Source organism: Pelobates fuscus, chromosome 6 (assembly GCF_036172605.1).
Source record: "Pelobates fuscus isolate aPelFus1 chromosome 6, aPelFus1.pri, whole genome shotgun sequence".
NCBI lineage: Eukaryota > Metazoa > Chordata > Amphibia > Anura > Pelobatidae > Pelobates > Pelobates fuscus.
The window spans coordinates 202280059-202307736 of NC_086322.1; the positions used below are offsets into that span (position 1 = coordinate 202280059).

The 27678-nt window shown below is 42.5% G+C and overlaps 1 protein-coding gene across 1 annotated transcript in view; it reads right to left on the reverse strand.

The window, feature by feature from the left end:
* PARM1 (prostate androgen-regulated mucin-like protein 1) overlaps positions 1-27678 on the reverse strand; it is an 87624-nt gene that overhangs the window by 18932 nt on the left and 41014 nt on the right. Inside the window, exon 2 of the mRNA XM_063458662.1 lies at positions 26699-27469. Coding sequence (XP_063314732.1) covers positions 26699-27469 — 771 coding nt within the window. The remainder of the gene's footprint in view (positions 1-26698; positions 27470-27678) is intronic.

Here is a 27678-nt window from a genome sequence, read left to right on the forward strand (position 1 = left end):
TTTTGTGCTTATGGGATTTTTTTCCTGTAAATGCAGTAGGTTATAGGCCTTGTGGGATTTTTCTTCGGTGTCTGTACTTCGGTTCATCGCTGCTTCTACCTCCAAAGCATTTGCCTCCTCTGTCCCCCGAGATCTGGGACCGCGGAGTTAATCTCCGCCAGCCCAGTGTGTTTTTTCCAGCTGCCGGTATGCTCGCGAGTGAGCACGACCACCCGGCGGCCGGATCTTCTTTCCCACGTGGCTGCTTCGCTGCAGCCGTCCCCCCCCCCCCCCCATGGGTCCCGTGTGTTTTACCCGGTCGCAGGGGTACTCGCGAGTGAGCACGAGTACCCGGCGACCGGATCTTCTTTCCCACATGGCTGCTTCGCGACAGCCGTCTCCGCCGCGGACCACTTGGGTCCTGTGTGTTCTACGCGGTCGCAGGGGTACTCGCGAGTGAGCGCGAGTACCCGGTGGTCGGATCGTTTCCTCCACGTAGAGGCTTCACTGCGGCCGCCCGCGGACCGCGGGGGGGCGGGGTGTGTGCCCACGCGCAGCTCCTTCCCCGCCAGTACCGTTCTTGGTGGAGGTCTGTGGAGGGGCTTTCTCCTCCCCCATCTATAGGCAGGGTGTATTCAGACCCCAACCTAATTCGCTGGCAGTCTGGGAGGACCACCTCCCACCCTGCTCAGGGTGCATATCCATATAGAGACATATAGCAATTATGTGATCAAACATATATATTATATATTTTTACTTCTATATTCCTTCAAGGGCTGGAGATCAGCCTGTAGGCAATACACCCTGTACTTCTGAGTTTTCCTGCAACAGGATATCCTTATTTTTGGCCACAAGCATTAAGGTCTAACAGTTTCCTGTATATCTGTAGACACATTACCTCTGCCTAGGGGGGTTTGCATATTGGAGTTATTTCACCCTAGGTTCCCTGGTTTTCATTACACATATAGGGGGCTCTACACAGATTGACCCCCTGCTATTGTCGGAATACAACACCGGGGTATGCCCTGCTATGTCTGTGCCCCATTGATTGGCCTGCTATGTCTGTGCCCATAAGAACGGCCTGCTATGTCTGTGCCCATAAGATTGGCCTGCTGTGTCTGTGCCCTTAAGATTGGCCTGCTGTGTCTGTGCCCATAAGATTGGCCTGCTGTGTCTGTGCCCATAAGATTGGCCTGCTGTGTCTGTGCCCATAAGATTGGCCTGCTGTGTCTGTGCCCATAAGATTGGCCTGCAGTGTCTGTGCCCATAAGATTAGCCTGCTGTGTCTGTGCCTATAAGATGGGCCTGCTGTGTCTGTGCCCATAAGATTGGCCTGCTATGTCTGTGCCCATAAGATTGGCCTGCTATGTCTGTGCCCATAAGATTGGCCTGCTAGGTCTGGCCCATAAGATTGGCCTGCAATACCTGTGCCCAATAAAATGGCCTGCTATGTCTGTGCCCCATTGGATAGCCTGCTATGTCGGTGCCTACTTGGATGGCCGGCTATGCCTGTGACTATTTGCTTGGCTAACCTTTCTGTGTCCATTCGTTTGACCTGCTGAGACTATGCCCTAAGGACGGGCCTACGCTATTGGTACCGAACCCCTTTTGGCTGCAGGCCTGGGGTAATATCACTGAGGAAAACCCAGTGCACACCAGTGACATGGAGATAGGCAGGTGTCCGGGCAAACACCATTGCCATAGTGTTCGAGAGGACACCAGTATACGGCCATCTGAATATGGCGGGAAGGGTGAAGGCCCTAAACCTCATGCCTGAAGGGCAAAGTTTCGTATGAAGACCCCGGACACATCCACGGTTTTCTCCAAACCGGCGACTGCACGTCTCCAAGGAGAACTTCGCACCGGCAGGGACCGGTATTCAGACTCCTTCAGGAGAAAGCTGTGTTTTTCCCTTGTCTTTACCATCTACTCTGTATATGCCTCCCGGAGTCCCTATAGGTTCGGTAGTTTTTTCCTGCGTGGGATTTACTTTTCTTACCTTCCGGCCTTCCGAGATAGAATGGGTGTATTTTCTCTTATCTTCGTTTATTGTTGCTTTTTTGTTTTGTTTTGTTTTTTTCATGACTTCCTTTTCCTATTCGCTCGGGTCGTCGTGAGGCCTGACTTGGTCTCCTCCGACCTCCCGGGCACTCGTGGATTGCGGAGAACGTCTCCAGCCTTCCTCGGACTACCAACAGCCTACCAGGACCCCGCGCGCACGGGATCCGGATAGTCGGTTGATAGTTTTCCATTCCTTGTTTCCCAGATTGCCCTCAGCCTTATGCTGACATTTGTAATTGGTGCGCCCTACGGTTTTGGTCACCCTGAATCTCTAGGGACTCTAGTTTGCACCACAGGAGGGTGCGGCCCTCCATCACCTCGATCCGAGCATATTTATTTTCAGGAGCAGTGGGCGAATCCTCTCATATGGAACCGGATACTGATTTGTTATTAGAGGGCGCAGTCCCTCACTCGTCATCAACCAGATACTGGGCTGGATACAAAGTACAAGTTGGGTGGACCCATTCTTATAGAGAGAACCGGTCTCGGATGTAGACTCTGCTGTTGGTTACTAATGGGTGCGGCCCGCTCAGGCTAGCACCCGGACGCTCTCACGGTATGCGATCACAGTAGTAGAGAGCGCGGCTCTTTCATGCACTCAACGCTCTATAGTACCGGCCATTTGTTCATCACACAGGCTTGTGCCTGTGCAAGACATTGATGACTACATAGAGGGGCGTCCCTCCGGAATTCAATTAGAGCTGCCATCCACGCTACTGGCTTCGTCCTAGAGGACTGCCTGGTCATGCAAGTATTACATGTTTGGACTAGATCCCACTATTCTATCTCCCGTGATGGATCTACTGGATCCGGGCTGCTGTAAAACACGCAAGAAATACTCAGAGGTATAACGGGGGGGAGTCTCCCATTTATTTACACACACTCCTGGAGATGGTACACTAACGGATGGTCCTCCGGTATTTTGAGAGTGCAGGTTTTTGGCATATTCGGCACCATATAATACAGAGTTTGCTTTCTGTTTTAGATATCCAGACCATTACTAGCAAACTGAGCAGAAAGTTTCCCCCATGTCAAGATGTCGGGAGATACGGAGACCTTCATGGAGCAAACAGGCACCGCCTTGCTCGGGTAACAACATTAAGGAAGGACTATTGCCCGGTCTGAAGGTAAAACCGTACGTATGGGTCATATCGTAAATCAGGAATCCTCGTTTGTCTTGACTTCTCCAGTCTTTACGATCTTGGGATAAAATCGGAGCGCATACCTGGTGAACATGGTTCGGAGATGGAGGACCCTTCGTCTATACTCTATTCACCCCTCACGGGAGCCGTCTGTTTTTGGATTCGCGCTACCCCCTTTTTTTTTTTTCAACTACCATCGAGGGGATCTATGAGACTTTACGGAGGTACCTGGTGTACCCCGACTCCTACAGACATCTTTCACTCTTTGACGAGGGCATTGCTGGATGGATATCTGCGTTCCGGTTGGCTTTTCCCTTCCTTTGAAGGTTTCCAGGATTCGCTATTCCCAGTATAGTCGACCACCGTCCTTCCACACGAGTTCAGTTCGGAACCCTGAATGGACATCCTTTGGAGTCTTTTCTCTACTGCGTTCAAGGTTTACTCAGTCCATTTGGAATCTTAGAATCACTTAGAATACGGCTAGTTTGGCCACGCTCTTGCCTGCATTATGAAATTATTCTCGGATGAGACATATCACCGGGTAGGACAGGAAGGAACGAAAGTTCCTCCTCGGTTTCTAATACGATTTTGGTAGTGGACTTGGGCGCATTCCTTGAAATTGGAGATCTACCTGCAAGACCGCATCGCCGAATATCCCTGGCACGATCGGAGGAACCGCCTTACGGATCATGAGTTGAGACGGTGACAGTTTCTTCTCGCGTCCCCAAGTCCGAACTTGACCTTTGATATAAAAACTACAGGAAGGTGGCTGATAGGTCAGCTTGCCAGCTCATGGACCGGCTGCTAGGAAACAAGTCGCAACCACATACAATGGATTTACCAGCGGATGGTACTTTTTTCCGTAATTGAGATGCTTCGTCGGCTGGCATTTTCTTTTATCCGTCTACTGTCAATTATCGAACTTGGAATGTCCAATTAGGATTACTCTGATATTTCCTGCAATAGATACCAGCGACACAAACAGCGTTGGATTGGTGAATTGAGCGTTGAAACAGCAAATACGAAGCCTCCTGTCATGTTATAAAATTGTAGATTATGCTAGCTTTAGTGTACCTATAATCTTAATTTTATTAATGACAGGAGGCGAGTATTTCCCACCCATTCCTGTCCCTCCCTTGTTTAATGTTATAGTTTAGATTATCAGGTACGTATGCAACTCTGTTTGTTGTCTCTGATACCTGTCGCTTGTTCATTATGTCTGTGTTTCTTTTCATAAGTAGGGTTGGGATATCTACATATTAAGGTTAATTTTGGTTGCTACATTGGATACCTACATGTTTATTCTGAGTACATTTAATTGGATAATCAACCTGTTCGATTCTGTTTTTCTCTCGTTTCAGTTTACAGTCCATCAACACTATCTAGTTTGACGGTTACTCTCGGATGGTGGACATCGTTATATTCATCGTATCTAGGACTTCGTTTCTTCCCCATGATGTTCTCTGCCTTTTATTCTGTTTTGTCGCAGCTTGAAAGAGGAAATGATGCATGGGGAGGGGAGTTTTATAGTACCTAACTTTTTTCTGATTGATTGTTTTTTCTGTGCTGCTGTGGAGTTCTAGTAAAGAGAGACTTAAGCAAATACTCGCCTCCTGTCATTAATAAAATTAAGATTATAGGTACACTAAAGCTAGCATAATCTACAATTATGCAAGGTGTTGATTCCTAAGAAGCACTTGGCAGAGCATGGTAATTCAAAAACATAGGAGAAGAATTTGAAAGGACTCTATTTAGCTGAGCTTCTTTTACAAGAAAGCCTTAAGAGCCACACAGAAGAAAAACAAAACAATTTAAGTGTGGGGGATTAATTCTCCCATCTAGAAAAACTTTATTAATGTGAAGCACTTTAACAAACAGATAAATGAACCTGGTAAATGAGGTGCTTATTGTATTAAGACAACTAGTATATAGAATGTCAATTCAAGGAATCAGTTTGTATAATTAATTAAGAAAAACAAAACAGCTAGGCACGAAGAGGGCCAAAATCCTTACAGGGAATAAACAATGAAAGTTAGAAAAAAAGTGGTAGCACAAAACAAAGTATTTGTTCTAAAATCAGTATGTGTTTATAACCAAGCCAGCTGCAATCACACACAACAGTGAAATACAATCCAAACCCCAAATAAGTGTTGTGCAATACTTAACAATATTCAATCATATGTCAATTAAATATTTAGCAATCTGACAAAGCCTGGAGAAGGTGGGTCAAAAGCGTAACAGAGCGACTGCAAGAAGGGGTGGAACTATGCTTTTAGTTGGCAAAACAAGCTAATGTTTGGGCTTTCTCCCTGGCATACCCACTTTTATCTCAAGCAAGCAGATTTTACTTTTGTGTTCACAAAGGTTTCTTTTATACTGTGCCATGGGGGTTCCTGGTTGTATTTCCTATACAGTGAATATTTACATAGAAGATTGCTTTGCCACTTTAGAAATCATCTTTAGAAGCCTCTCCTACCCAGAGCCAGGGTCAATAGTGGTTAGTATGTAAAAAAAAAAAGGAAACACAAGCTGTGCGTCTACTGATAACTCAAGCTCGTTGTCTATTTATATATATATATATATATGATCAAAATCATCTTCAATGGGTGGCCTTGCTGTGAACCGGAGCGGTCGCATGTGTTAGCAGCTCCGCTCCGAAAACAGCTTCAAAGGAGTAATTAAGCCCGAAAACACAATAATAATCTACAAAATGTCACAGCCTAAAGGGAAAAGAACACACAGAGAAAACAATAACTATCCCTTACTGAGATAGTGAGTGATATACTAAAGTGCCTGAATAAAAGCAGCTCAACACAAAAAGTGGAATACCTTAATCCACAATGAAGTGCAAAATACAAGAAAAAGAAAGGTATAAACAATATACCTAAAGGTCTAAATACCCAATACCAGATACCCATTACCAGCCCCTGACGAAGGTGTTGTTACACACCGAAACGCTCGTCGGGCGTCAGCGCGTTACTTTTCTTTTTTCACTTGTTTGCTTACCTTAGGGAAACATTTTCACTATGGGTATTTAGACCCTTAGGTTAATCATTATTATTTTTTTCACTTAACACAGTGCCGTTCTCACAGTGAATGCGATGGCACACTAGGCTGTATCGGTCTGTAGATTGAGTTATAGATTAGAACACCCTCGAAGGTGTTTGGAGGATACTAGGGACTAGCGTATAGCTTTTCTTTTTTTACAAAGATATAGAGGAGCTTTTTGCAGTCCTCTAATACATACCTCCCTTTGGATATAACTCACACAAAAGGGGTTATTTTACTTGCGCTACTGACTGCAACACTGTAGCCATTATACTTCCCCTTCTTTGATTTTTTTACTGCTAAAGTATATTTATGGGAATCTTTTTGTTTGCCCATTATGGGAGACATTTAGTTGATCATATCTTGCTATTAATAAGAATCTAATAAAGACAGTTGTCAAGTGATTACTTTGCAGGAGCACCAATATACAAGAAATTAGGGAGCATTTTCCGCTTTTGCTACCCTTCTCCTTTCCCAAAATATATATACATTGCATCACTGTAAGACTTTGTAGGTACAGACCTCCAAGTTGTCCATATATATATAATTTTTGGCAGTAAAAAATATTTATTTCAGAAAAAAATAATTTCTTCGTCTCCAGAGCCGGACAAGCAAAACTCCAGCCACCGCAAGAGCAGGCCCAAGATGGCGCAGACGACACGGCGGACCACAGGGAGCACTCGGAGGAAACAGAACCTATGCTAACGCACAATACTCTAAAAGCACTGCTGGGCGAAATGTCCGCTAAAATACTGCTAAAGCTTGATTCCGCAATGAAAGACCTTAGAAAAGACGTGCAGGAGCTGGGGACGAGAACCTCACGAGTGGAGGACAAGATGGCGGACTATGACACGGCTCATAACACCATGGTGGGCACAGTGGACTCCATCTTAGCCAGAATGGATGCACAGGACGTGAAACTCATGGAAGACCGTGCCCGCAGAAACAATCGGGATAGAGGAGGGTACCATGTACCACGTATGGTGGACATACAGCCAAATAAAACCATACTGGAAAGAGAAATCATTCAGAACACACTAAATACAAAAACGCCCCTACAACCTGAATGTGGTTTGCTGTTCATGACACTGATCGCAAGGGCCTGGAAACAAACCACGAGACCTGAAAGAACTGAATTACTGTCTCAAATCTCTACCAATCTAATGTACAAAACCAAGCTAAACATCCAATTTGGAACATCCACTCATAAAATACAAGCCAAAGAGAGATGGGAAGAGGTTTTAGAGACCCACGAGACATAAAGACCTAGGGAACCAAGAAATAAAGGACAGCGGGAAGGGGGTGAGAACAAACAGGGAACAAAAGCTGAAATAATCACGGCTGCACAACACAGGGAAAAAAACGGACACACACACACATAAGCATTAAAAGAGAGCAAGGGAAGTATGACATAAAGGTACCAAATATGTAAATAGTTATGACAGGGAGAGCAAACGAAGTGGCAAGCTCTGTACACAGAATAAGGCAATACAAAACCCACGACGGCATTGCACTGCCGGGAAAAGTTGATGTTCTGATTGTACAAGGAAAAAATTGTTTCCACAAATGTTACTGCTATACCCTGCTATGCTGTAACCCCCTCCCCTTTGGGAACTTGGATATAACACAAACGAATATCATTGCTTGTAAAACGATTCCCTTCCCCTTTTCATTTCTGTACCCAAGCACGAAAATGTTTAATAAAAAATCAAATGAAAAAAAAAAAATCATCTTCAAGACCTGTTTGTTATCTCAACTGTAGACATCCTACCAGTGGAAATAAGGTCAACAAACAATTTTCATTGTATTCATGCACGGAACACCCACACAACATTGTAAAATGAACCACTACTTTTAATCTGAACATATGCTGGAATATTACTTTCCAATTGTTTATAAAAATTAGAACTGATAATAGAAATTTATAATACTTTATATACTGTATCTCCAACACTGCAGACACTGTTCCAGTTAAACATCAGGTCAGTTAGACTTCTGTACTTATCAAAAATAGAAAAGTTAGTATTAGCAACTGTAGCTGCTCAGTGCCAAGTTTCCTTTCAAGATAACCCAGCCACATCAACCACTCCCGGAATGTTTAACCATTGAGTCACATCAGCACTCTCACTGTCATTTAATAACTGAGATTAGACAAGAAATGAATATCTTCATGTTAAACCAAAATTTGTCTTCATGTACCTTTGCTGTGAATTGCTTGGAATCAGGAACGAGAAGTATACTAATGATGAGATTAAGGTCTACTTCCTTGGAAATACCACAAAAAAATGCATAACGTTTTAATGAAGAAGTGCCTTGGTTTTCATGCTCTCAAAATGCATGTTACCAGTAAATAATGTTCCAGTCCTCATTCTAAATGTTGTTAAAGGCCTGGGTGTTTACAAATTATTATATTTAGGGATTATGGGGACAAGGGTGCGTACATTCATCTCAACGATGAAAGAAAGAAAAAAATAACAAAACAAACAAAACAAACAATCAAACTAAAAACACAATAATATTGACAGATGGGATCTACAGGTGTACACAGAGATACATGGTACCTATATAGGACAAATAAACCAAAACTTAATGAGCAGGGCAGTCAATTCTACATTATTAGTATATGCAAGAATAGCCACTCAAATGGAGATTTTTTGTACAGTATTAAGGCAATGTCTCAGCTCAACAGGAGCCTATAGAGCTGAAATATCACCTTAATGTCATACCAAAGTTTTGAAAGCCTGTTTTTTTTGTATACTTTCAATGATTTATATACACATCACATGAATATGGAGTTTAACTTTGAATCTTGAAGTAACTTAATCACATTTACAAATTCAGTTGCTAAGGTTACTCATTAATTTGTAGGGAATGCACAAAGAGGCCTGATGTATTTTGATACATCAAGTGAATTTTGCATGCAGCAAATTAAATTTTTACAGAAAATTTCAAAGGTGAGTAAAAGAAGTAGAGGCACAATTACTAAAAGGAAACTTTGTTTACAAATTAAAAAACAAAAATGTAAAATAAAAAACACAACAACCCACTATAACTGCATGGCCGAAAAAAAAATTTTCATTGAAATTCCAACACATTCCAAAGATATTAGAAGACAAAGTAAGTACTATTTATCTTATGAGAAATCTGAGGTTGACAAGAGTTGACAAAAAGGCAGAGCTCCACTGTAAAATTTTGTCGAATCCCAACAGCTGGCTGTGTGATTCAGATATCGATCTAATGAGGGTCTCACAGTCTCATGGGCTGCTACACAGACTTCAGTGCTAAACTTCAGTTTCCCAAAAATACTTTTAAAATGTATTTATTTATTTATTTATTACTGGTATTTATAAAGCTCCAACAAATTCTGCAGCGCTATACTATTAGGGGAGAACAAACTCAGACAAATACAAAAGGTAGAGAGGGCCCTGCCCATAAGCTTAGATACAGTCTTTGAAGCTCTTTCAGTGGTGGAACTACTGCACACCGAGGGGGACCATCAGATGGCCCATGCACTTAGAGCTAACCAATGGACAGTTATCTTCAGAAGCTCGGTCTTGCCATCTGGAGCTTTAACATAGAGAACAGGCCTCTTTCATACCACCAGCCTAAGTGATCACTTCCTCCCAGCTAACAGACTGAGCTGCACAGGAGGGGAAGACAAAAGAAGTAGAAGGCAAAGGGGAGGGGTGTGCAAACAAATACAGTCATCCTCTGACTCCCAACAGCCTTGAGCAGTATAAGTCATCCACCTGCACCCAAAAGGTAGGAATCTGGAAATCTGGAGTGTGGCTAAAATTTTGACCAGTATGTGTGTCTGTATGTGTATCATTGTGTGTCTGTGAATCTGTATGAGTCATTGTGTGTCTGTATGTGTGTTAGTATGTGTCAGTGTGTGTATCTCTGTGTGTCAGTATGTATATTTGCATCTGTGTAACTCTGTGTTTCAGTGTGTGTGTGTATCTGTATGTGTGCCAGTCTGTGTGTCAGTGTGTGCATCTGTATGTGTGTCACTGTTTTTATGTATGTATCTGTATGTGTGTCAGTGTGTATCTGTATGTCTGTCAGTGCTTGTATCTGTGTGTCTGTGTTTCTGCATGTGTGTCAGTGTGTGTGTGTGTGTGTGTGTATGTATGTATATATATATATATATATATATATATATTACATGCCAACACTACACACAAAAACACCTAGCATCCAAAAACCAACACTGCATACAAACACACACATTAAAACACTATATATAAACACACCCCTGCATTTAACAGGACTACACACAAAATGCATACCTGCATTCAAATGCCAACACTACATACAAACACACATACACATACATTCACATACACATACTCCATACAAAAATATGCTTACAATCAAACACACAAACACTGCTCAGTGCTGAAGACAACTCTGCAAGGATGGGCAAATGGCAGATCCCCAGCTGGAAAAGCATTGTGGAAGTTGTACAATAGATGGGGATCTACATTTTGGCCACCTTTGTAATTGTGGTAGGCCAAATAATTCTTGAACCAGGGCACTCTCTTCGTTTCTTCCGCCACTGTTATAATTGATGGGTTTGCTTAAGGCTATCTAGGACCTTTGAACAGTACATGCAGAACCAACGCCCACTAGGCACATGGGACCTACTGAACTGTCATTGCATTTATTTAGCATCTGCTTGCACTTTGGCTTTGATTACTTTTTACTAAAAGCATTCACTCTCACATTCCTCAGACTGATTATTACAATTTAGATTATTGCATTCAGTCTGAAAACTGTACACAAATAGTTTCATATATAATTTAATACATTTTCTACTTTCCTATTAAACAAATTAACAGGTAAATATGTTTGGGGAAATCCCAAAATGAATTACTGTAAATCTATCTTTAAAGTTGCTGATAAGTGTTGACAGCTTTAATAAAACCTCCAAATCTAGCATTGTTATAACACTATCATACAATACGCTGCAGGTGCAATTTCTATATATAGTTCAGATTGTGCAGAAAGTGAGGACAGTGCAAGTGTGGTGGAATCTCAGTAAAAATAAATTTACTAGGACAAGATTGCCACGTGGTATGTGCACTTGCATATGTTGATGTATCAGTTAGTTAGTTACACGTAGCTAAGATACAATCAGTAGTGTAAGGAGCATATGTAGGAATACAGGATATACGAGTATTTCCCCTCCTCCATTGTGCTGGGCAAGCCATGTGGTCAAACAGGATTTTAGTCTCTATTCGGTTGATTAGATAAGAGTATGTGTAGGTTGAACTGATTATGGGAGGAGCTACATGCCTATATAAGGGACCTACACTGTATGATCAGGACTTTGCTGTTTTTTGGTGACATTAGTCCCTCTGAGTCCCGGTCGGTGAATCGAATAAAGAATCTCTTCCTTCCTGAAGAAACCTGTGTCCACTTCTCTGTGCTTGGCTTCCGTCAGTTTCTCCGGTATCACAAGCATATATTTTTTTCAGACTGTTATTATTATCACTAGTATTTATAAAGTGCAAATATATTCCACATCTCTGCAGTGGTGTATCTTGGATTTGTGCTGCCCTAGGCACAACTAAATTCAGGCACCCCCCTAATCTAAATTTGCACCACCACTTCGTGTCAAGGCCACTTTTTTGACTGACAGACGCACTACCTCATTGACACATGCACTGTCATACACTCACTGACAGACACACAGTCATTGGTGCACACACACTGTTTAAACAACCCACACTTTCACTGACAGTCACTGACAGGCACACACTCTCAGATACACATACACTGACATACACTCACTGAAAGACACACACTGTCACAAACATCCTCACTGATTTGACACACTCTGACAGGCACACACATACACTCACTCACAGAGACACACTGACAGTTACACACACACACTTACTGACAGACAGACACACAGTGACAGACATGCTTACTTAAAGACACATACACACTCACTGACAGACACAGACATACTCCCTGACAGACACATACACTCACTCAGTCACTGACAGACACACTCACTAACAGACAGACACACTCACTGACAGACACAGTGACAGGCACAGACACACTCACTGAAAGACACAGACATACTCAATGATAGACACAGACATAATCACTAACAGACACAGACATACTCACTGACAGACACGCACACACATTTACAGCCACACACACACTCTCTCATACACTCACCATTGCTGGGGCTAATGGCTGGGTGGACAGACTCCTGGGGCTGCTGGCTTCTGCGGGCTTGGATGGCTAGGTGGGTGGGTAGGCGGACAGGCGCGAGGGAACTGAGCTCTTCCTGCTTTGCTCCCTTGCGCACCACTAGGGCCAGAGTGACATCATATTCTGGCTCCCGGCATCATAAAAGGGCGTGCAAGGGAGCAGGAAGAGCACAGAGGATGCTCTACACTACCGTCTACCGTCTACACTACGAGCCAGCCGGCCACCTCTTGCTCCCCCCCCAGGACGTGAGGCAAACAAAGCACTTGCCTGGGCACTTATGGCGGCGTTTTATGCTGCCCCCCTTAAAGTGCTGCTCTAGGCAAATGCTTTGTTTGCCTCGCGGCAAATACAGCCCTGCATCTCTGTACAAATAGTGAAAGTATAGTACAGAGACAATAGCTCAAAAGGAAAAAGGGACACTGTCCATAAACTGAGATGACATGCCATTGGTTAATCTTCACACAAAATGCATAGCACTGTACCCCAGATCCTCTAGGGAAAGTATGTCAGTAGAAATTATGAGATAACTTTGTCAAGAATCAAATGCTGTAGCTACAACCTTAAAGGGACACTCCAGGCACCCAGACCACTTCTGCCCATTGGAGTGGTCTGGGTACCAACCCCACTACCCTTAACCCTGCAACTGTAAATATTGCAGTTTTCATAAACTGCAATATTTACCTTGCAGGGTTAACTTCTCCTCTAGTGGCTGTCTACTAGACGCTAAAATCCCCATAGGGAAGCACTGAAAGCATTTTTCAATGCTTTCCTATGGGAAGGTTTAATGCGCGTGCGTGGCATTGCTGCACATGCACATTAGGCCTCACCCCGCCGGCGGCCGCGCATGCGCAATCGGTCTCCTCCCGCCGGATGACGTCAGCGAGGGAGGAGCGTGGGCGGTCCCTGGACCAGTGCCGAGGGACATCGGTGCTGGACTCCGGTAAGTCACTGAAGGGGGTTAGTCCCCTTCAGCAACCTGGGATGGGTGGTGGGAGGGAGAGGGGACCTGCAGTGCCAGGAAAACAGTTTGTTTTCCTGCCACTGGAGTGTCCCTTTAAGCATTGAGCTTTCTCACTAACATGACATGGCAGAGATCCCGTTACGGTGTTCACCATTTGTGAACAGGAGAGTTCCACTAAGCCTTGTAATCTTTATAAGATTTATGAAAGGACACCCAAAGCACTAACATATTTCAAGGAACACCACTGCCTTCATATATATATATACATATATATAGTGATGTCGCAAACATAAAATTTTTCGTTCGCGAACTTCCGCAAATGTTCGCGAACGGGCGAACCCGGCGAACCGCCATAGACTTTAAAAGGCAGGCGAATTTTAAAACCCCTGAGCGGTGGGTGGAGGCCCTAAATAAAGAGAGGGGGGACCTACTGTCCTCCTCCCGGCGCCCACCCCTGAGCAGTGGGTGGGGGCCCTAGATAATAATGGTGGGGGGGACCTACCGTCCTCACCCCGGCCCCCACCCCTGAGCGGTGGGTGGGGGCCCTAAAAAAACAATAAGGGGGGGACCTTCTGTCCTCCCCCCGGCACCCACCCCTAAGCAGTGGGTGGGAGCAGGGCCGATGCTAGGATTTTTAGTTACACAGGCGAAGATGCATTTTGGCGCCCCCAACCCTCATTAAAAAAAACAAAAATGCACACAGGCATCATTTTTCAGTCACACAGTCAAAGTCATACAGGTACACTGTCATACAAAGACAGCAATAATCATACAGAGACATACAGACACATACAGTCAGAGACATACAAGCAGAGACATACATGCATACATGCATACCGTCATACAGACACATACATACAGACAGGCATACAGAAACATACATACAAAGACATTCAGGCACATACATACAGACATAAAGAAACATACATACAGAGACATACAGGCATGCAGACACATACATACATACATACAGGCATACAAAGACATACACACATACAGATACATGCATGCATACAGAGACATAACGTCATACAGACACATTCATATAGACAGGCATACAGACACATACATTCATACAGAGGCATACCGTCATACAGACACATACATAAATACAGAGGCATACCGTCATACAGACACATACATACATACAGAAACATGCATACAAAGACATACAGGCATACAGAGACACACAGACACACACATACGTACATACAGAGACATAAAGGCATACAGTTACATACATGCATACAGAGACATATATACAGACATTCATACAGAGACATACAGAAACATACGTACAAGACATACAGGCATACAGACACATACATACATACAGAGGCATACCATCATACAGATACATACATACATACAGACAGGCATACAGAAAAATACATACTCACTCACACACACACACACACACACAAACTCACATGCGCACACACACACTGACATACTCACACACACCGACAGACACACTCACTCACACACAAACTCATAGACACACTTACACACACACTGACAGACACACACACACTGACATACACACTCACACACAAACTCATAGACACACACACACACTGACAGACACTCACACTCACATGCACACACACAGTAATTAATAAAGTAATTACTAATAAAGTACATTTAAATGTCCCACCCAGCCTCCCTACCTGGAGTGCTGGCGTGGGTCTCTCATTGGTGGTCCAGTGAGGCTGCTGCGCGGCGTGCGGCTGAAGTTGATTAGGAGGCGGCGAGGGAGCTCTCTGATCTCTCTGACCGGCTCCCTCGCAGGCTGTTTTCTGATGCCGCGGGAGCCGGAATATGACGTCATATTCCGGCTCCCGCGGCATCAGCAAAAGGCGCGCGAGGGAGCTGGTCAGAGAGATCAGAGAGCTCCCTCGCCGCCTCCTAATCAACTTCAGCCGCACGCCGCGCAGCAGCTCCGGGGATCCAGGAGGTGACCAGGCAGGAGGGAGCACTTCCCTCCTGCCGGTCACTGGAATTTTGCGCCCCCAGAGCCGGTGCGCCCTAAGGCGGCCACCTGTGCCGCCTTATGGACACGCCGGCCCTGGGTGGGGTCCCTAGATAATAATGGTGGGGGGGACCTACCGTCCTCACCCCCGGCCCCCACCCCTGAGCGGTGGGTGGGGGCCCTAAAAAAACAATAAGGGGGAGATCTACTGTCCCCCCTGGCCCCCACCCCTGAGCGGTGGGTGCCCTAAATAAAGAGGGGGGACCTACTGTCCTCCCCCTGGCCCCCACCCCTGAACAGTGGGTGGGGGCCCTATATAATAATGGTGGTGGGGGGACCTACCGTCCTCCCCCCAGGCCCTCACCCATGAGCAGTGGGTGGGGGCCCTAAAAACACAATAAGGGGGGGACCTACTGTCCCCCCCGGCCCCCACCCCTGAGCGGTGGGTGGCGGCCCTAAATAAAGAGAGGGGGGAGGAAACCTACTGTCCTCCCCCCGGCCCCTACCCCTGAGCAGTGTGTGGGGGCCCTAGATAATAATGGTGGGGGATCTACCGTCCTCCCCCCCGGCCCCCACCCCTGAGCGGTGGGTGGGGGCCCTAAATAAAGAGAGGGGGGGACCTACTGTCCTCCCCCGGCGCCCACCCCTAAGCAGTGGGTGGGGGCCCTAGATAATAATGGTGGGGGGCGACCTACCATCCTCACCCCCGGCCCCCACCCCTGAGCGGTGGGTGGGGGCCCTAAAAAAACAATAAGGGGGAGATCTACTGTCCCCCCCGGCCCCCACCCCTGAGCGGTGGGTGCCCTAAATAAAGAGGGGGGGACCTACAGTCCTCCCCCCGGCCCCCACCCCTGAGCAGTGGGTGGGGGCCCTAGATAATAATGGTGGGGGGACCTACCGTCCTCCCCCTGGCCCCCACCCCTGAGTGGTGGGTGGGGGCCCTAAAAAAACAATAAGGGGGGGACCTTCTGTCCCCCCGGCCCCCACCCCTGAGCGGTGGGTGGGGGCCCTAGATAATAATGGTGGGGAGGGACCTACCGTCCTCCCCCCCGGCCCCCATCCCTGAGCGGTGGGTGGGGCCCTAAAAAAACAATAAGGGGGGGACCTACTGTCCCCCCCCAGCCCCCACCCCTGAGCAGCGGGTGGGGGCCCCTTAATGAAAATTCCCCCCAATCAAGGTGACTAGGGGTCCCAAGCCCCTAGTCACCCACCCCCTCCCCGACCCAAATACAAGCTATCCCCTACCTACCCCGCTCACCCTAAAAATAGTGAGAGGGGAATAAAATAACTAACCTGTAAAAAAAAATGTAACTTACCATTTGACGTCTTCTTTTTTCTAAAATCTTCATTTTTCAGCCGCAAAAAAGCCCAAATAAAAAACCATCATACCAGACGAACTTAAAATAAAATAAAAAACCCGAGCGCCAAAAAAACCCGATGAAAAAGAAAAAACCCGAGCGCAAAAAAATAATCCATCTTCACCCATGGAGGGCTCCGCGCAGACTGAGCTACGCAGGGCGGGGGAAGGCTTATAAAGCCTTGCCCCGCCCTGCAATTAGGCTAAGAACACTCTGATTGGTGGGTTTAAGCTAATCAGAGTGCTCTTTGTCATTTTACACAGCGTGGGAAAGTTCTTTGGAACTTTCCCACGCTGTGTAAAATGACACAGAGCACTGTGATTGGATGGCTTGAAAACCATCCAATCACAGTGCTCTGTGTCATTTTACACAGCGTGGGAAAGTTCTTTGGAATTTTTCCACGCTGTGTAAAATGACATAGAGCACTGTGATTGGATGGATTTCAAGCCATCCAATCACAGTGCTCTGTGTCATTTTACACAGCGTGGGAAAGTTATTTGGAATTTTCCCACGCTGTGTAAAATGACAAAGAGCACTCTGATTGGTGGGCTTAAAATCCATCCAATCACAGTGCTCTGTGTAATTTTACACAGCGTGGGAAAGTTCTGTGGAATTTTCCCACGCTGTTTAAATTACACAGAGCACTGTGATTGGATGGATTTCAAGCCACCCAATCAGAGTGCTTTGTGTCATTTTACACAGCGTGGGAAAGTTCTTTGGAATTTTCCCACGCTGTGTAAAATTACAAAGAGCACTCTAGGTTAAAGCAGCCATTGTATAACAATTGTATAACAATGTTTGGTATTTAGTGAATATTCCCCTATATATTCCCCTGTATAACAATGTTTGGTATTTAGTGAATATTCCCCTATATAACAATGTTTGGAATTTAGTGAATATTCCCCTATGTAACAATGTTTGGCATTTAGTGAATATTCCTCTATATAACAATGTTTGGCATTTAGTGAATATTCCCCTATATAACAATGTGTGGCATTTAGTGAATATTACCCTATATAACAATGTTTGTTATTTAGTGAATATTACCCTATGTAACAATGTTTGGTATTTAATGAATATCCCCCTATATAACAATGTTTGGCATTTAGTGAATATTCCCCTGTATAACAATGTTTGGTATTTAGTGAATATTACCCTATGTAACCATGTTTGGCATTTAGTGAATATTCCCCTGTATAACAATGTTTGGCATTTAGTGAATATCCCCCTATATAACAATGTTTGGTATTTAGTGAATATTCCCCTGTATAACAATGTTTGGCATTTAGTGAATATTCCCCTATATAACAATGTTTGGTATTTGTTGAATATTCCCCTGTATAACAATGTTTGGCATTTAGTGAATATTCCCCTGTATAACAATGTTTGGCATTTAGTGAATATCCCCCTATATAACAATGTTTGGTATTTAGTGAATATTCCCCTGTATAACAATGTTTGGTATTTAGTGAATATTCCTCTGTATAACAATGTTTGGCATTTAGTGAATATTCCCCTATATAACAATGTTTGGTATTTAGTGAATATTCCCCTGTATAACAATGTTTGGCATTTAGTGAATATTCCCCTATGTAACAATGTTTGGCATTTATTGAATATTCCTCTATATAACAATGTTTGGCATTTAGTGAATATTCCCCTATATAACAATGTTTGGCATTTAGTGAATATTACCCTATATAACAATGTTTGTTATTTAGTGAATATTACCCTATATAACAATGTTTGGCATTTAGTGAATATTCCCCTATATATTCCCCTGTATAACAATGTTTGGTATTTAGTGAATATTACCCTATATAACAATGTTTGGCATTTAGTGAATATTCCCCTGTATAACAATGTTTGGCATTTAGTGAATATTCCCCTGTATAACAATGTTTGGCATTTAGTGAATATTCCCCTGTATAACAATGTTTGGTATTTAGTGAATATTCCCCTGTATAACAATGTTTGGCATTTAGTGAATATCCCCCTATATAACAATGTTTGGTACTTAGTGAATATTCCCCTGTATAACAATGTTTGGCATTTAGTGAATATTCCCCTGTATAACAATGTTTGGCATTTAGTGAATATTCCCCTATATAACAATGTTTGGTATTTAGTGAATATTCCCCTGTATAACAATGTTTGGCATTTAGTGAATATTCCCCTATGTAACAATGTTTGGCATTTATTGAATATTCCTCTATATAACAATGTTTGGCATTTAGTGAATATTCCCCTATATAACAATGTTTGGCATTTAGTGAATATTACCCTATATAACAATGTTTGTTATTTAGTGAATATTACCCTATGTAACAATGTTTGGTATTTAGTGAATATTCCCCTATATGACAATGTTTGGCATTTAGTGAACATTCCCCGATATAACAATGTTTGGCATTTAGTGAATATTCCCCTATATATTCCCCTGTATAACAATGTTTGGTATTTAGTGAATATTACCCTATATAACAATGTTTGGCATTTAGTGAATATTCCCCTGTATAACAATGTTTGGCATTTAGTGAATATTCCCCTGTATAACAATGTTTGGCATTTAGTGAATATTCCCCTGTATAACAATGTTTGGTATTTAGTGAATATCCCCCTGTATAACAATGTTTGGCATTTAGTGAATATCCCCCTATATAACAATGTTTGGTACTTAGTGAATATTCCCCTGTATAACAATGTTTGGCATTTAGTGAATATTCCCCTGTATAACAATGTTTGGTATTTAGTGAATATTCCCCTGTATAACAATGTTTGGCATTTAGTGAATATTCCCCTGTATAACAATGTTTGGCATTTAGTGAATATTCCCCTGTATAACAATGTTTGGTATTTAGTGAATATTCCCCTGTATAACAATGTTTGGCATTTAGTGAATATTCCCCTGTATAACAATGTTTGGTATTTAGTGAATATTCCCCTGTATAACAATGTTTGGCATTTAGTGAATATCCCCCTATATAACAATGTTTGGTACTTAGTGAATATTCCCCTGTATAACAATGTTTGGCATTTAGTGAATATTCCCCTGTATAACAATGTTTGGCATTTAGTGAATATTCCCCTATATAACAATGTTTGGTATTTAGTGAATATTCCCCTGTATAACAATGTTTGGCATTTAGTGAATATTCCCCTATGTAACAATGTTTGGCATTTATTGAATATTCCTCTATATAACAATGTTTGGCATTTAGTGAATATTCCCCTATATAACAATGTTTGGCATTTAGTGAATATTACCCTATATAACAATGTTTGTTATTTAGTGAATATTACCCTATGTAACAATGTTTGGTATTTAGTGAATATTCCCCTATATGACAATGTTTGGCATTTAGTGAACATTCCCCTATATAACAATGTTTGGCATTTAGTGAATATTCCCCTATATATTCCCCTGTATAACAATGTTTGGTATTTAGTGAATATTACCCTATATAACAATGTTTGGCATTTAGTGAATATTCCCCTGTATAACAATGTTTGGCATTTAGTGAATATTCCCCTGTATAACAATGTTTGGCATTTAGTGAATATTCCCCTGTATAACAATGTTTGGTATTTAGTGAATATTCCCCTGTATAACAATGTTTGGTATTTAATGAATATTCCTTTGTATAACAATGTTTGGCATTTAGTGAATATTCCCCTATATAACAATGTTTGGCATTTAGTGAATATCCCCCTATATAACAATGTTTGGTACTTAGTGAATATTCCCCTGTATAACAATGTTTGGCATTTAGTGAATATTCCCCTGTATAACAATGTTTGGTATTTAGTGAATATTCCCCTGTATAACAATGTTTGGCATTTAGTGAATATTCCCCTGTATAACAATGTTTGGTATTTAGTGAATATTCCCCTGTATAACAATGTTTGGCATTTAGTGAATATTCCCCTGTATAACAATGTTTGGTATTTAGTGAATATTCCTCTATATAACAATTTTTGGAATTTAGTGAATATTCCCCTATGTAACAATGTTTGGCATTTAGTGAATATTCCCCTGTATAACAATGTTTGTCATTTAGTGAATATTCCCCTGTATAACAATGTTTGGTATTTAGTGAATATTCCCCTGTATAACAATGTTTGGCATTTAGTGAATATTCCCCTGTATAACAATGTTTGCTATTTAGTGAATATTCCCCTGTATAACAATGTTTGGCATTTAGTGAATATTCCCCTGTATAACAATGTTTGGTATTTAGTGAATATTCCTCTATATAACAATGTTTGGAATTTAGTGAATATTCCCCTATGTAACAATGTTTGGCATTTAGTGAATATTCCCCTATATAACAATGTTTGGCATTTAGTGAATATTCCTCTATATAACAATGTTTGGCATTTAGTGAATATTCCCCTGTATAACAATGTTTGGTATTTAATGAATATTCCTTTGTATAACAATGTTTGGCATTTAGTGAATATTCCCCTATATAACAATGTTTGGTATTTAGTGAATATTCCCCTGTATAACAATGTTTGGCATTTAGTGAATATTCCTCTGTATAACAATGTTTGGCATTTAGTGAATATTCCCCTATATAACAATGTTTGGCATTTAGTGAATATTCCCCTGTATAACAATGTTTGGTATTTAGTGAATATTCCTCTATATAACAATTTTTGGAATTTAGTGAATATTCCCCTATGTAACAATGTTTGGCATTTAGTGAATATTCCCCTGTATAACAATGTTTGGCATTTAGTGAATATTCCCCTGTATAACAATGTTTGGTATTTAGTGAATATTCCCCTGTATAACAATGTTTGGCATTTAGTGAATATTCCCCTGTATAACAATGTTTGGTATTTAGTGAATATTCCCCTGTATAACAATGTTTGGCATTTAGTGAATATTCCCCTGTATAACAATGTTTGGTATTTAGTGAATATTCCTCTATATAACAATGTTTGGAATTTAGTGAATATTCCCCTATGTAACAATGTTTGGCATTTAGTGAATATTCCCCTATATAACAATGTTTGGCATTTAGTGAATATTCCCCTATATAACAATGTTTGGCATTTAGTGAATATTCCCCTGTATAACAATGTTTGGTATTTAATGAATATTCCTTTGTATAACAATGTTTGGCATTTAGTGAATATTCCCCTATATAACAATGTTTGGTATTTAGTGAATATTCCCCTGTATAACAATGTTTGGCATTTAGTGAATATTCCCCTGTATAACAATGTTTGGCATTTAGTGAATATTCCCCTGTATAACAATGTTTGGTATTTAGTGAATATTCCCCTGTATAACAATGTTTGGCATTTAGTGAATATTCCCCTGTATAACAATGTTTGGTATTTAGTGAATATTCCCCTGTATAACAATGTTTGGCATTTAGTGAATATTCCCCTGTATAACAATGTTTGGTATTTAGTGAATATTCCTCTATATAACAATGTTTGGAATTTAGTGAATATTCCCCTATGTAACAATGTTTGGCATTTAGTGAATATTCCCCTATATAACAATGTTTGGCATTTAGTGAATATTCCCCTATATAACAATGTTTGGCATTTAGTGAATATTCCCCTGTATAACAATGTTTGGTATTTAATGAATATTCCTTTGTATAACAATGTTTGGCATTTAGTGAATATTCCCCTATATAACAATGTTTGGTATTTAGTGAATATTCCCCTGTATAACAATGTTTGGCATTTAGTGAATATTCCTCTGTATAACAATGTTTGGTATTTAGTGAATATTCCCCTATATAACAATGTTTGAATATTCCCCTGTATTTAATTCACCAATCAGAGTGTTATGAGTCAAATTACACAGCGTGGGGAAATTCCACAGAACTTTCCCACACTGTCTAAAATGACACAGAGCACTCTGATTGGTGGATTTCAAACCAACCAATCAGAGTGCTGTGACAGGTAAATGTAGAGACTTACCTGTCAGTCTCTTCATTTACATGTCAGAGCATTCTGATTGGATGGCTTAAACCCAACAATCAGAGTGCTCTGAGCCTAATTGCAGGGCGGGGCAAGGCTTTATAAGCCTTCCCCCGCCCTGCAGAGGTCAGTCTGCGCGGAGCCCTCGCCGGGTGAAGATGGATTTTTTTTTTTGCACTCATTTTTTTTTTTTTTTATTGCGTCGGTTATTATGGATATTTATTTGGCCTTTTTTGGGGCTGAAAAAAAGTAGATTTTAGAAGAAAGTAAACATTGAATGGTAAGTTATTTTTTTTTTACAGGTTCTTAGTTAAATGGTAGGTAGGGGGATCATTTTTTTGGGGGGGTGGAGGGGGTGACTAGGGGTTTGGGGACCCCTAGTCACCTGGGGGGGAACATTTTTTTAGGGCCCCCACCCGCCGCTCAGGGGTGGGGGCCAGGGGGAGGACAATAGGTCCCCCCTATTGGTATTTAGGGCCCCCACCCATCGCTCAAAGGTGGGGGCTGGGGGGGAGGACAATAGGTCCCCCCCTATTGGTATTTAGGGCCCCCACCTGTCGCTCAGGGGTGGGGGCCAGGGGGGAGGACAATAGGTCCCCCCCCAATTTGTATTTAGGGCCCCCACCCACCGCTCAGGGGTGGGGACCAGGGGGAGGACATTAGGTCCCCCCCCCCCAATTTGTGTTTAGGGCCCCCACCCGCTGCTCAGGGGTGGGGGCCGGGGGGGGGAATAGGTCCCCCCCTATTGGTATTTAGGGCCCACACCCGCCGCTCAGGAGTGGGGGCCTGGGGGGAGGACAATAGTTTCCCCCCTATTTGTATTTAGGGCCCCCACCCACCGCTCATGGGTGGGGTCCGGGAGGGAGGACAATAGGTCCCCCCCTATTGGTATTTAGGGCCCCACCCGCCGCTCAGGGGTGGGGGTCGGCAGGGAGGACAATAGGTCCCACCCTATTGGTATTTAGGGCCCCCACCCACCGCTCAGGGGTGGGGGCCGGGGGGAGGACAATAGGTTCCCCCCCATTGGTATTTAGGGCCCCCACCCGCTGCTCAGGGGTGGGGGCCAGGGAGGAGGACAATAGGTTCCCCCCTATTGGTATTTAGGGCCCCCACCCGCCGCTCAGGGGTGGGGGTCGGCAGGGAGGACAATAGGTCCCACCCTATTGGTATTTAGGGCCCCCACCCGCCGCTCAGGGGTGGGGGCCGGGGGGAGGACAATAGGTTCCCCCCCATTAGTATTTAGGGCCCCCACCCGCCGCTCAGGGGTGGGGGCCAGGGAGGAGGACAATAGTTTCCCCCCCCTCTTGGTATTTAGGGCCCCCACCCGCCGCTCAGGGGTGGGGGCCGGGGGGGGGAGGACAATAGGTCCCCCCCCCAATTTGTATTTAGGGCCCCCACCCACCGCTCAGAGGTGGGGGCCAGGGGGGAGGACATTAGGTCCCCCCCCCAGTTTGTGTTTAGGGCCCCCACTCACCGCTCAGGGGTGGGGGCCATGGGGGAGGACAATAGGTCCTCACCCTTTTTTTTACTTTAGGGCCACCACCCGCTCAGGGAGGGGGGACCCTTTCTTTTTTTTTAAACTGTAATAGGGGGCGGACTGAACATCGCATATGTTCGCCAGGAACTATTCGCCAGCGAACTGTTCGGGACATCACTACACATATATTCATAATAATAAACAGCAGTTTGCCTAGGTGCTAACTAGCAGAATTATAAATAGGAAAAAAATGCATCAACTGCACTCAAAAGACTTCCAAAATGACCAAAACGTTACTAACACAGGCCCAAAAAACTCAACGTTTCATCCTTATGAGGTCATTTTTTTTCATTATATATATATATAACTCATTATGATGCAAAAGTATTTTATTAGCTAAATAATATAAAGTACTAAGCTATTTAATAGCCAATCGAATAGTAGAATACTTTATTAGCATGTTGTTTCTTCTTGTTAGCTCTTTTTGACATTTCAGATTTTTCTAAACCTTCTCGAAGATTAAATTCTGTGGTCTTTATGGAGATCTTCAGTAGACCTGGTACTAAAGCATTCACTATAGAGAAACCATCCAAAGGAATCATTCATGCAAATTACAGGACTTCTTTGACTTACTATAATTCTCGATTTTATTCTAATTGCATATTTACAAGTAGAACATTGATGCATGAACAACAGTTTATTGATAACACAATTGCAAAATATTCTCTCCTTTCTGTTGGCTATCTCTCCCTGCTTATCTACTCATGGCCGTTAAAAATCATATGATGCCAAAAACTGTTGAACAACAGTGGTGCCAAGAAATCTCCGGAGGGCACAGCCATATTTTAGTTTGAACTAATCTCATGTAAAGTTTAATTGTCACAGTATGAAATGTTTCTCAGACTCTACAAAGTGGTTTTCTCAGCAATTCTTTCTTTCCCATGGCAGCCTTAACACTGGATAATAATGGAATAATTCCTAGTTGTGTTTTTGTGTCCGCTATACTATTATTATTTTTCATTTTTCCGTTTATACTTCTGTGTGACACAAACACATACGCACATTCTTGCTATTTTAATTGCAGTAAGAATGTCATGGGAAAACAATACTGTGTCATAATATTTAATCAGAGGAACTGAACAGAGGTCACGCAATAAAACCTGTTTCGTATGTTTAGTTCCACAAAGGTTAAATGACATTTTCACAGTATGCTGTCTGAACACTATGGACATTGGCATCTAACCGAAGCTTAAGTAAAAGCTCCGATAAAATTGACAGCTCTTATAAATAAACTATGGGCCTTGCTGTAAGGAGGGTGTTGTAAATATGTGTAAATGTTGTGTAGTTAATGAAATCTATCATGTATGTTATTTATTGTTACATAGCCATGTCTAAGGTAACAAATACTAATTGCCTCATAAATAAAGGAATTGCTTGGTATATTGGTGCAAGAAATTATAGATACTGTTCATAGCAAAAAACTCTACTCCTAACTTCTAACCCAGCACATACTTTTTATGATTGTCCAATTACAAACTTCCCAATGCATCTCAATAAGAAGTCTTTGAAAGACAGGTAAACTGAGCCTGTCTCTCGAGTGTCTCTCCACTGAGCGAACCAACAAGGAAGTAACAGGACAGACAAACTGCCTGTTGTCTGGCAGCCATGGGAGTGTAACAAAGTTAATTTATAAAAATTACAATTTCTATTGAAATCTGCACTTTTTGTAAAATGGAAAAAAAGAGGACACACTCTTCGCACATACTGAGTGCTTTAGGGGTCTGAGGTGTCTCTTTACCCGCATACAATGAAAATCCATCTCCCTGGATTGAGGCACTTGTGACACAGAGGGCAGCAAAACGGGGTACATTAGTCTTGCAGCAGGCTTATGCAATGTAGGTAAAATAATGGAGATTTAGTGAGACAATATGATCATACATTAACGAAGCCTGCTTCAAACTCAATGTACTCATTAATGTCAGGTCCTACTCTATAACACACTAAAGACAGCTCTTATGTGTTTAACCCACTTAAATTGGATATCCATCTTGCTGGGACTCTCTAAAAGGTTTAAATAGGGCCTGCAATGAGGTACTTGTGACAGGGATCAGCTACATATTTTTGGTCATTGCTCCTATATAATACATATAAAGAAACAATCTACATAGAAAAGAAACAATGCACTCACATAACATAATTACTTATAAAAGTGCTGACAATGACCACTACATCATACACTATTCAAAGCCATGACGAGGTACCACATCGCAGGCCATTGTTAATCCTTGTACTGCAGCTAGCCAAACAAATGGAGTTTGGTGTATGTGAAACTGAAAAAAGACAAGTATTTCATGTATTTTGCAGAAATTAAGCATTAATAACATGTGCAGCTCAACGTTAATGAAGGAGGTCCGCATGCACCATTTGCATATCGAACACATGTATTCTACTCTATAATTTGAAATAATTAAACATAATGAAATTACATCACCACCATTTCCCACTACTCACCTGAACTTAGAGCTTTCACTTGCTCTTCATTGGATGAAACAGGAGTTCCATCAGTGTTAACGGGTTTGATGGCAGATGTAACTGTACTTGGACTTGTAGGTGGAGCTGGGACATTGGTTGGTTTGCTTTCCTCTTTCTTCGTAGATGCATCTGGCAATTTCTGTGTTGGTTGTGTCTTGGATGTTACCAGTACAGTGCTGTCCACTTGAGCAGTATTTGTAATATTTGCATTTGCTGTTGTGGTGACAGTATGAGTTACATTTTCTTTTTCAGTAGTTACTGAATGCACAGTGTTTGATTCTGCTTTAGTTGTACTCTCTGTTGTAGTCAACTGAGAACTTTCATCTGAAGGAACAGTACTTGAATTCATTGTTAAAGCTGTGGTAGCTGACACGGTAGTGACTGTCTCGCTTACTGAAGTTGTAGTATTGGCCGACGTGTTTGATTCATTTGCAGTTGTATTGTTCTGTGAGATTGTAGTCTCATTACTTGATACTGTTGTTGTGATTGGAGAGGTAACAGAAGTGGTTTCTACAACATGAGGAGTATTTATGAGGGCATCTGTCTTGTTAGTCATGTCCTTATCAGTAGGTTTGACTGATGTGGTATTCTCATTTATAACGGGCTGTGTGGTGTTATTAAGTGGTTCTGAAACATGGGTGGGACTAATAGGTAATGTGGTAGGAGAAACCGCAACCGTGATCTTCGCTTGCTCTGTGGTGTGGTCAGATTCAGTGAGGCTTGCAGTTGTTGACGAGTCTGCATGTAAACCTGATAAATAAAATTATAGAATTTTAGAATGATATACAGATATTCTACATACACTAGATTATACGTGATTTGCTTTACTCTCACCATACATCAAGCAGTGATGTAATGAAACCTGGGCTGTAAAATCAAAAGAGTGACAGCTGCTAGTGCTCATTTACATATTCACCATGGCTTTCTGAGTAAACTGTATAAACATCTTTTAGAGCTGC